The 10,855-nt window shown below is 49.3% G+C and overlaps 1 protein-coding gene across 2 annotated transcripts in view; it reads left to right on the top strand.

Moving 5' to 3' along the window:
* Window positions 1-1,446: 1,446 nt before the first annotated feature.
* Tcp11x2 (t-complex 11 family, X-linked 2) overlaps window positions 1,447-10,855 on the top strand; it is a 548,041-nt gene continuing 538,632 nt past the window's right edge. For both annotated transcript variants that reach the window (XM_039100256.1, XM_008773460.3), the window contains exons 1-2: window positions 1,447-1,583; window positions 2,022-2,156. Coding sequence is in view for 1 of the 2 variants with exons in the window: in XM_008773460.3 (XP_008771682.3) it covers window positions 1,481-1,583; window positions 2,022-2,156 (238 nt within the window). In the remaining variant the exon portion in view is untranslated. The remainder of the gene's footprint in view (window positions 1,584-2,021; window positions 2,157-10,855) is intronic.

Here is a 10,855-nt window from a genome sequence, read left to right as displayed (position 1 = left end):
CATGTTGGTGAGCTAGTATTAAATTTGAATTGCAATGAAAAATGGGCTGATAACTCAGCTGGAAGAACACAAACAAAAATCTATGTCCCTTCTCTGCCCCCTGGTCTGGTGGTTTTACCACATACGTTTTATGACTAGAAAATTTAAATGACCATTAGTTTCTATGTTTATGAAATGTGAATTTAACTATCCCCCTGTGGTGGGGTATCCAACAGAGAAGACCAAAAGAAAGGCTTTATTAGCCTTCCAGAGACTACACTGGTTATTCAGGATCATGGTGTAGCTGCAAGCCTTTCTCAGGGTAAGCTTTTAAGCACAAAAAAAATATACTCGGGGTTGATATACTTCAGTTAACAAGAACAGTTTCCCAGAAGCGGAACTATAGAAGCAGAAAAGCAAGGTTAGTACATTTAGAGACTTTCCTGGATCTACATTAACTTTGATTAGGCCTTTGCTTTAATTTTGCAATTAGTGCTGTCTGTGTGCTGAATATTATGGTCTGAATGGTAGTTACATCATAGAATCAGCTCTGGTAAGGTCTGAGGTCCTACTAAGGTCTGGAGTACCTTCTTCTATTACCTTTTGTGGACACATTTACTCAAAAGAAAAAACAAACAATCAAATACTATTTTAGAATTTTATAACTTTCTTGGTATTTCATTGTTAACATCAATAGAAAATATAGAGAAAGAAGTTTGCTTTCTTTCTTTCTTCCTTTCTTTCTTTCTTCCTTCCTTCCTTCCTTCCTTCCTTCCTTTCTCTTTCTTTCTTTCTTTCTTTCTTTCTTTCTTTCTTTCTTTCTTTCTTTCTTTCTTTCTTTCTTTCTTTCTTTCTTTCTTTCTTTTGGCTTTTTTTTGATATAGGCTTTCTCTGTATATGTAGTCCTGGCTGTCTTAGAACTCATTCTGTAGACCAGGCTGGCTTGAACTCACAGAGATCCACCTGCCTCTGCCTCCTAAATGCTGAGATTAAAGGCATGAGCCACCACTGCCAGGTGAGAAAGAGACTTTTGAACAGCAGGAATTTAAACAAGAATATGTTCCTTTTATTTCTTAAATAGTTATCTGCAAGCATTAAGCTTTTGTCTGGAGGAGTGGGACTAGATGCTTTGAACAGTTTCTTGATTTCAGATGAAAGCAAAACCTAGAGATTAATTCTAATCCCAAAGAAGCTAAAACCTAAAGATTAATTCTAATCTCAAAAGGATAGCAGCCTGAAAGCTTCACAAAGGAAATTTTAGCCTTTTAACCTCTATTGTGTAGTAATGTAAACTTGTTTGCCTGTTGGCCATATTTTCTGGGGTACTCAGGATGTAAAAATAACTCCCATTTACTTCCCCAGGAAGTCCACCATCCTTTGTGACTTATTTTGGGCTCTCTTAACATAGTATGATGTGTAGGGGGGTGTGCTCCTGAGGGCCTCATAACTTCAATGGTTCGTCCAAAGCCTTCCCTGATGAAATCCCCTCTCCCTGGTTGCTATGGTATATTCCATGGACTCCTCAACCGGGGAGCCACAGGGATTTTCAGTTGTAAGAGCAGCCACCACGGGGAAAGGCAGTCAAACACCCAGGACCAGAAGAGGTAAGGAACCAAGGTACCTAGGGCCTTGTGTGTATGAATATAAATTAATCAGCTGTCCAAGTTTAGAATGCCAGATATCTAGGTAGATCTGAAACAAAAATTCAAGAGGAAGAACCTCTTCATAGTTTGACTGATAAAGTAACTGTGTCTTCCTTCTGGTGAGTCCATTTTTGGATCATAGTTTCTCTTTTGCTTGCTTAATACTTAAATCTTTTATTTTAGTAAAGGAAATTCCACTAGGCCCAAGTTTTTCTTAATGTATGTTTAAGTACCCAGGTTCTGTCTCTTGGAGTCCCTGGAAGCACTTTTACCCTCAACAAGGAATAGCAAGTGTAATCACAAAGGCCCAGCCCAGCTCTTGAAGAGCTCCTCCCACCCTGTCCTTGAGGCAGGTTCATATTACAAACACATATCCCTCTTTTTTCTTTTTCATTCCAGATACCACCAATATGCCCAAAACTAAGAAAAATATATCCCAAAAGGACTCCAGTCCGACTGAAATTAGAGTCCCAAAACCAGAAACATCAACCAAGAACCAGGAAGATAAGACCAGTTCAGAGGTTCCATTTCCAGGTGGGTCAGTAATGACAATTATTCTGACTAGTTAAATGATTGGGAAACTGTCAGAGTTGCTTTTAAGGGCTATTGAGAAAGCCTTTTGTCAGGAAGTCATTTCTTCATCATGTTTTGCCCATCCTCTTTTGTGTTCATTTTTTTGTCTTTCTTTCACTTTTATCTTTACATATAGGGACTAGGTCTTTGGTAAGTGAAATTAAGATTAAGTTTTAGAGACAAGGTATAACCATCTGTGTTTGAAGCCTTATTACTGTTTGAATTTGTTAAAGACACGAGGAAGGTGAAGTAGCTATAACAGGGTAGTTATGTGAGTTCCCATATGAACTCACAGTGATGGTGACAGCGTGCACAAGATCTGCACAAGCCCAAACCAGACAGACTCCCAGCATGAGTGGTGGAGGTAACCACAGAGTTTCATCCTTAGTTGTGTGGGTGGCTACACTTCAGTTATCAAGAACTCCTCAGTTCTGTTGTAGACATCTGTTGATCCATGAACATCAGAAGACTTGTTCCAGTTTTTAGTGTCTCTGATTTGTATTTTTAGGATTTGGTAATACTCATTTTAAAGATCTTACATATACTTAGGCAATTTTATTCTAAGGAATATTTTTCTGACTATTTTGATAGAATTAGTTCCATGAATTCTTTCTTTCCAAATTTAGTACTGATATGTAGAAAAGCTTCATTTTTTAAAAATTAGGACACTTTTATACATGACTATAACATACCTTGACAAAATTTCCTCCCTGTTATTTTCTCTTGTTCTGCTGAACTATTTCTTACATCCAACTGGTCTCCCTTCTACTCCCATGCTTGCTTTTGTGACTGAGTAAATTTAAATGGAGTTGCATGGATGAGGATGGGTAGGGGTTATTTACTGGCATTTGGGTGGATCTTAAAGGCTGTGTGTGTGTGTGTGTGTGTGTGTGTGTGTGTGTGTGTGTGTGTGTGTGTGTGTGTGTGTTGGGGGAAAACAATCTCATCCCTGGCATTGGTTAACTACCCAAAGCCCCTCAGAGTGAAATGGAACCTTATGAGTCCCTCCTCCCTCCACCATGGAGAGTTGATGGACTTGATCATGTTTGGGTATTGTGCAGGTAAGTACTATGGGTTCGTAGTTGCAATAACCATACCATATTCAGAAGACAGTAGCTTTTCACAGAACACGTCCACCATCTCTGGCTCTTAAGTTTTTCCTCATCCTTTTCTGTAGACCTTGGAGGAGGTAATAAAGAGATTTCATTTAATGCTGGCCACTAAACAGTCTCTCTCAGTCTTTTGTGCTGCTGAGTCTGAATTAACTGCCATTCAATGCAGGAATGAACTTCTCTGACAAGGGTTAGAGTATCACTTATGTTTTAGTATAAGCACAAATATTTAGAAGTCAACAGGACAGCATCCATCTAGCAAAATAATCATAGTGCATTTTCCACTGGGTCTGTGTCTTCCCTAGCCATGGGCTTTGGACCTGGTTTATAATCCCAGGCGTGGATTTTGTCCTATGGAACAGACCCGACCCCAATCACAAAGCAGTTGCTTTGTTTCCTAATAGTAATGCCACTGATGTATAGCTGCAAGCATCTTGCCTGTCAGGTAAGTGTTTATTGCAACTTAGGTGCATAATATCTGCTATAGGTTCTCATATTTGAATACTTGATCCCCAGCTATTGGAATATTTGGAAAGGTTGTGTCATCTTTAGTATGTGGCTTCTTCACTAGGGAGAAGGTTTTGAGGTATAGGATGGCCTCATTTTCTCTTTACTCTCTGACTCCTGAGTATATTGGTTCTCTAGCTCTGGCTCTGGTTCTGTCTTTGGCATTGCTCTAGCTTTGACTCCAGGTCTCTGTCTCTGTCTGTCTCTGGCTCTATATCTCTGGTTCTGTCTTTTGGATCTGTCCTTTGCACTGATCTTTCTCTGTCTCTGTCACCTTCTCTGTCTCTGGTTAAGGCTCTCTGTCTGTGGCTGTGGTTCAGGCTTTTTGGCTCTGGCTGGCTGGCTCTAAGTATGGTTCTAACTTTGTCTCTATATATTTAACGCTGGCACTGGCTCAGGCTCCGTGGCTCCATGGCTCCCTGGCTCTCTGGCTCCCTGGCTCCCTGGCTCCCTGACTCCCTGGTTCCCTGGCTCCCTGACTCCCTGACTCCCTGGCTCTTTGGGTGTTGCTTTTACTCTGACTGTTCCTGTTCTGGCTCTGGCTGTGTGCTAACTATTTGTCAAACCCTAATTCTGGCTCTAGCTCTGGCATCAGCTATAACTCTCTGACTCTGCCTATGGCTCTGGGTCTCTGGATCCAGCTCTCTCCTTTTGGCTATAACTCTCAATCTCTGGTTCTTTGGCACTGGCTCTGATGCTGCCTCTGATGCTGGCTTTCTGGCTCTGGCTTTGGCTTTGTCTCTCTCTCTCTCTGGATCTCTGCCCTTTTTTTGTCTCTCTGGGTGTGGCTATGGTTTGGCTTTGGCTCTGGATATCTGGCTTTCTGCTTCTGGCTCTCAGGCTCTTGACTGATCTGTGCTTCTTTCTCTCACTCTGAGTGTCTGGCTCTGTGGCTCTGGCTCAGTCTCTAGCACTAGCTACCCGTCTTTGGCTCTGGCTCTGGCTCTAACTCTAGTTCTTAGCCTCTGTCTCTGTCTTTCTGGTTCTGGCTCTGCCTATGGCTTTAGCTCTCAGGTCTGCCTCTGGTTATGGCTATTGGTCCCTGGATTTCTGGCAGTGGATTTGGCTATGGCTTTGGCTCTCTGGCCCTGTGCCTCTGGTTATTACTCTGGCTCTATTGTTCTGGCTTGGGCTTTGGCTCTCTTTCTGGTTCTGGATCTGGATTTTTGGCTGTGGATATGGCAATGATTCTGGTTCAGCCTCTATCAGTCTCTCTGTCTTTGTGGTTCTGTCAGTCTGGTCCTGGCTCTCTGTCTCACTGACTCTATTTCTACATCTGGCTCTCTTCTTTGGCTCTGGCTGTGGCTCTCCTGTACCTCGCTGGCACTTGCTCTGACTTGGCTCTTTAGCACTGCCTCTGGCTCTCTGGCTCTGGCTCTGCCTCTGGCTCTGGCTCTGCCTCTGGCTCTGGCTCTGCCTCTGCCTCTGCCTCTCTGCCTCTGCCTCTGCCTCTGCCTCTGCCTCTCACTTTCTTGTTCAAGCTCTCTGGATTTGAATTTCGTCATCTGGCTTTCTGCATCTGGCTCTGGCTTTCCTCTTGCTTCCTCGCTCTGGCCCTTGTTTTCACTCTGCCTGTGGCTCTGGCTCTGGCTGTGGCTCTGCCTCTCTGTGTCTGACTCTCTGCCTCTAAATGTGTTTCTGGCTCTCTAGTCCTGACTCTTTGACTCTATGACTCTGGTTCTACCTCAGGCTCTGTTCTCTGGCTCTGGCTCTGGCTCTGGATATTTGGTACTGGTTTTGGCTCTGTCTCAATGCCTGTCTCTGTCTTTCTTGCTCAGGCTCTCTGTCTCTGTCTTTCTGCCTCTGTCTCTGTCTCTGTCTTTCTGCCTCTGTCTCTGTCTCTGTCTTTCTGCCTCTGGCTCTGGCTCTGGCTCTGGCTATTACTCTGGCACTGGCACTTTGTTTCTGATTCTGTCTAAGCGTCTATGGTTCTCTGTCTCTGGATTGAGCTCTGACTGTAGTTCTGTCTCTCTGTTTCTGTCTGTCTCTCTTTCTCCCTCTAGCTGTGGCTCTGTCTTTCTGGCCCTATCTCTCTGTCTTTCTGGAGCTCTGGCTCTCAGGCTTTCATTCTACCTGTGGCTCTCTGGCTCTGCCTCTCTGGCTCTGGGCTCTCTGGTAGCTCTTGCTCAGATTCTGGTTTTGGCTTTGGCTCTGGAGTTGCATTGGGTCTTTATCTCTGATTCTAGCTCTGACCCTGGCTCTCTCTGGCTGTGGTTCCCTGTCTCTGTCTTTAGCTCTATTTCTGGCTATGGTTCCATCTATAGCTCTGCCTCTAGTTCTAGCTCTCAATCTGGTTCATAGATCTGGGTCAGTCTCTCTCTGTCTCTCTGTGTGTCTCTGTCTCTCTGTGTGTCTCTGTCTCTGTCTCTGTCTCTGTCTCTCTCTCTCTCTCTCTCTCTGGTCTGGCTCAGTCTGTCTCACTGTCTCTGTCTCTCTGCTTTTGGTAATCTCTCTGGCTCCAGGGCTCTTAATCTGGCTCTCTGGTCCTTTAAATCTGACTCTGAGTTGGCTCGTGTTCTGGCCCTCTGGGTCTATCTCTAGCTCTCTGAAACTAACTCTGGCTCTGCCCATGGTTCTTGCTCAGGTCTTGACTCTGGTCTGACTTTCGCTCTGGCTCTGGCTCTGGCCCTCTGTCTGTGACTGTGTCTTTTTCTCTGTCACATCTGTCTCTGGATCTGCCACTCATTCTGAGTCTGGATCTGTGATTCTCTGGTTCTGGCTCTGGCTCTGGCTCAGTCTCTTTGGAACTGGCTCTTGCTCTCTGCCTCTGCCTGTACCTTGTCTGTACCTTTGTCTCTGCTTCTGCTTTTGCCTTCTGGCTCATGTCTGTGATGCTGGATTTCTGCCTCTGGATCTGGCTCTCCTTTGGCTCTCTGTCTTTGCCTCTGTCTCAGCCTTTGGTTCTAGCTCTTGTTCTGACTTCAGCTTTGACTCTGTCTCTGGATCTCTCCTTTTTGTCTCTCTGTATCTGGCTATGTTTCTGGGTTAAGATCTTCCTATTTGGATCTCGGTCTCTAGATCTTCGGCTGTGTATCTTTCTGGCTCTGGTTTCTGTTCCATAGCTCTCTGACTCTCTGACTCTGGTTTCTGGTTTTCTGTCTCTCTCTCTGACACTCTGCCTCTCTGTCCCTCTGTCTCCCTGTCTCCCTGTCTCCCTGTCGCCCTGTCACCGTGTCTCCCTGTCTCTCTGGCTCCCTGGCTCCCTGACTCCCTTCTCTCTGTTTCTGTCTCTCTGTCTCTCTCTGTCTGTGTCTCTGTCTGTGTCTCTCTGTGTCTCTGTCTCCCTCTCTGTGTCTCTGTGTCTCTGTGTCTCTGTCTGTCTGTCTGTCTGTCTGTCTGTCTGTCTGTCTGTCTCTCTCTCTCTCTCTCTCTCTCTCTCTCTCTCTCTGTCTGTCTGTCTGTCTCTCTGACTCCCTGGCTACCAGTCTCCCTGGCTCCCTGGCACACTGGCTCTCTGAATCTTGGGCACCTAGATACCCTGGTTCCCTGGCTCTCTGTCTCTCTGGCTCACTGGCTCTCCACCTCTCTGGCTCTCTGGCTCCCTGGCTTCCTGTCTCCCTGTCTCCCTGTTTCTCTAGCTCTCAGGCTCTCTGTCTCTCCAGCTCCCTGGCTCCCTGGTTCCCTGGCTGTCTGCTTCCCTGTCTCCCTGGCTCCCTATCTCTCTGCCTCCCTGTCTCCCTGTGTCTCTGGTCCCCTGGGTATTTGATTTTATGGCTCTCTGGCTGTCTGGCTCTCTGGCTCTCTATCTCTCTATCTCTCTGCCTCACTGTCTCCTTGTCTCCCTCTGTCTCTGGTCCCTGGATAATGGTTTTCTGGTTTTCTGATTGTCTGAATCACTGGTTCCACAGCTCCCTAGGTCTGAGGCACTCTGGCCTTCTGTATCCTTGGATCACTGGGGCTCTCTGCCTCTCTGGCTCCCTGTCTCCCATGCTCCCTGATTCTCTGGCTTCCTGACTCCCTTCTCTCTGTTTCTGTATCTCTTTCTCTCTGTGTCTCTATCTCTCTCTCTGTCTCTCTGTCTCTCTTTTTCTGTCTCTGTCTCTCTGTCTCTGTCTCATTATCTCTCTTAATCTCTCTCTGTCTCTCTCTTTCTGTCTCTCTCCCTCTCTCTCTCTCTCTCTCTCTCTCTCTCTCTCTGACTCCCTGGCGCCCAGTCTCACTGGCTCCCTGGCTTCTGTTCTGCCTGGCTCTCTGGCTCTCTGATTTTTGACTCTCTGTCTGTCTGGCTCACTGGCTCTCCACCTCTCTGGCTCCCTGGCTTCCTATCTCCCTGTGTCCCTGTGTGCCTGTCTCCCTGTATCCCTGTCTCTCCGGCTCCCTGGCTCCCTGACTCCCTAGTTCCCTGGTTCCCTGGCTCTCTGCTTTCCTCTCTCCCTGGCTCTCTATCTCTCTGCCTCCCTCCCTCCTTGTCTCCCCCTGTCTCTGACCCCTGGATAATGGTTTTCTGGTTCTCTGACTGTCTGGCTCTCTGTCTCCCCAGCTCCCTGGGTGTGTGGCACTGTGGCCTTCTGGATCCTTGGATCACTAGATCACTATCTCTGTGGCTCTCTGGCTCCCTGTCTCCCTGTCTCCCTGTCTCCCTGTCTCCCTGTCTCCCTGTCTCCCTGTCTCCCTGTCTCCCAGTCTCCCTGTCTCCCTGTCTCCCTGTCTACCTGTGTCCCTGTGTCCCTGTGTCCCTGTGTCCCTGTGTCCCTGTCTCCATGTCTCCCTGTGTCCCTGGCTCTCTGGCTCTCTGGTTACCTGGCACCCTGGCTCCCTGGCTCCCTGGCTCCCTGGCTCCCTGGCTCCCTGTCTACCTGTGTTCCTGTCACACTGTCTCCCTGTCTCCCTGTCTCCCTGTCTTCCTGTCTCCCTGTGTCCCTGTGTCCCTGTCTCCCTGTCTCCCTGTCTCTCCGGCTCCCTGGCTCCCTGGTTCCCTGGCTCTCTGCTTTCCTCTCTACCTATCTCTCTATCTCTCTGCCTCCCTCCCTCCTTGTCTCCCCCTGTCTCTGACCCCTGGATAATAGTTTTCTGGTTCTCTGACTGTCTGGATCACTGTCTCCCCAGATCCCTGGGTGTGTGGCACTGTGGCCTTCTGGATCCTTGGATCACTGGATCACTGTCTCTGTGGCTCAATGGCTCCCTGTCTCCCTGTCTCCCTGTCTCCCTATCTACCTGTGTCCCTGTGTACCTGTGTCCCTGTCTCCCTGTCTCCCTGCCTTCCTGTCTCCCTGTGACCCTGGCTCTCTGGCTCTCAGGCTCCCTGACTCCCTGTCTGCCTGTCTCCCTGTCTCCCTGCCTACCTGTGTCCCTGTGTCCCTGTCTCCCTGGCTCCCTGTGTCCCTGTCTCCCTGTCTCCCTGTGTCTCTGTCTCCCTGTCTCCCTGTCTCCCTGTCTCCCTGTCTCCCTGTCTCCATATCTCCCTGTCTCCCTATCACCCTGTCTCCCTGTGTCCCTGTTTTCCTGTCTCCCTGTGTCCCTGGCTCTCTGGCTCCCTGTCTCCCTGTGGCCCTGTGTCCCTGGCTCCCTGTCTCCCTGTCTACCTGTGTCCCTGGCTCTCAGGTTCACTGTGTCTCTGTGTCCCTGTGTCCCTGTGCCGCTGTGTCCCTGTGTCCCTCTGTCCCTGTGTCCCTGTCTCCCTGTCTCCTTGTCTCCCTGTGTCACAGTCTCCCTGTGTCCCTGTGTCCATGTGTCTCTGGCTCTCTGGCTCTCTGGCTCCTTGGCTTCCTGTCTCCCTGTGTCCCTGTTTCCATGTCTCCCTGTCTCCCTGTCTCTCTGTCTCCCTGCCTACCTGTGTCCCTGTGTCCCTGTCTCCCTGGCTCCCTGTGTCCCTGTCTCCCTGTCTCCCTGTGTCTCTGTCTCCCTGTCTCCCTGTCTCCCTGTCTCCCTGTCTCCATATCTCCCTGTCTCCCTATCACCCTGTCTCCCTGTGTCCCTGTTTTCCTGTCTCCCTGTGTCCCTGGCTCTCTGGCTCCCTGTCTCCCTGTGGCCCTGTGTCCCTGTCTCCCTGTCTCCCTGTCTACCTGTGTCCCTGGCTCTCTGGTTCACTGTGTCTCTGTGTCCCTGTGTCCCTGTGTCGCTGTGTCCCTGTGTCCCTCTGTCCCTGTGTCCCTGTCTCCCTGTCTCCTTGTCTCCCTGTGTCACAGTCTCCCTGTGTCCCTGTGTCCATGTGTCTCTGGCTCTCTGGCTCTCTGGCTCCTTGGCTTCCTGTCTCCCTGTGTCCCTGTTTCCATGTCTCCCTGTCTCCCTGTCTCTCTGTCTCCCTGTCTCCCTGTCTCCCTGTCTCATTGTCTCCCTGTCACCCTGTCTCCCTGTCTCCCTCGCTCTCTGGCTTTCTGGTTCCCTGGCTCCCTGGCTCCCTGGCTCCCTGGCTCCCTGGCTCCCTGTCTCCCTGTCTCCCTGTCTCCCTGTCTTCCTGTCTCCCTGTCTACCTGAGTCCCTGTCTCCTTATTTCCTTGTGTCCCTCTCTCTCCGGCTCCCTGGCTCCCTGGTTCCCTGGTTCCCTGGCTCTCTGCTTTCCTCACTCCCTGGCTCTCTGTCTCTCTGCCTCCCTACCACCTTGTCTCCCCCTGTCTCTGACACTTGGATAATGGTTTTCTGGTTCTCTGACTGTCTGGCTCACTGTCTCCCCAGCTCACGGGGTGTGTGGCACTGTGGCCTTCTGAATCCTTGGATCACTAGATCACAGTCTCTGTGGCTCTCTGGCTCCCTGTATCCGTGTCTCCCTGTCTACCTGTGTCCCTGTGTCACTGTGTCCCTGTGTCCCTGTCTCCCTGTCTCCCGGTCTACCTGTCTCCGTGTCTCCCCGTATCCCTGTGTCCCTGTCTCCCTCTGTCCCTGTCTACCTGTGTCCCTGTCTCCTTGTCTCCCTGTCTCCCTGTCTCCCTGTCTACGTATCTACCTGTGTCCCTGTCTCCCTGTGTCCCTGTCTCCCTGTATCCCTGTCTCCCTGTCTCCCTGTGTCCCTGTCTCCCTGTCTCACTGTGTCCCTGTGTCCCTGTCTCCCTGTGTCCCTGGCTCTCTGGCTCTCTGTATCCCTGTCTCCCTGTCTCCCTGTCTCCC

Source organism: Rattus norvegicus, chromosome X, assembly GCF_036323735.1.
Source record: "Rattus norvegicus strain BN/NHsdMcwi chromosome X, GRCr8, whole genome shotgun sequence".
Classification (NCBI taxonomy): domain Eukaryota; kingdom Metazoa; phylum Chordata; class Mammalia; order Rodentia; family Muridae; genus Rattus; species Rattus norvegicus.
Note: the sequence above shows the minus strand (reverse complement) of the source record. Positions and strands in the feature narration are given on the sequence as shown.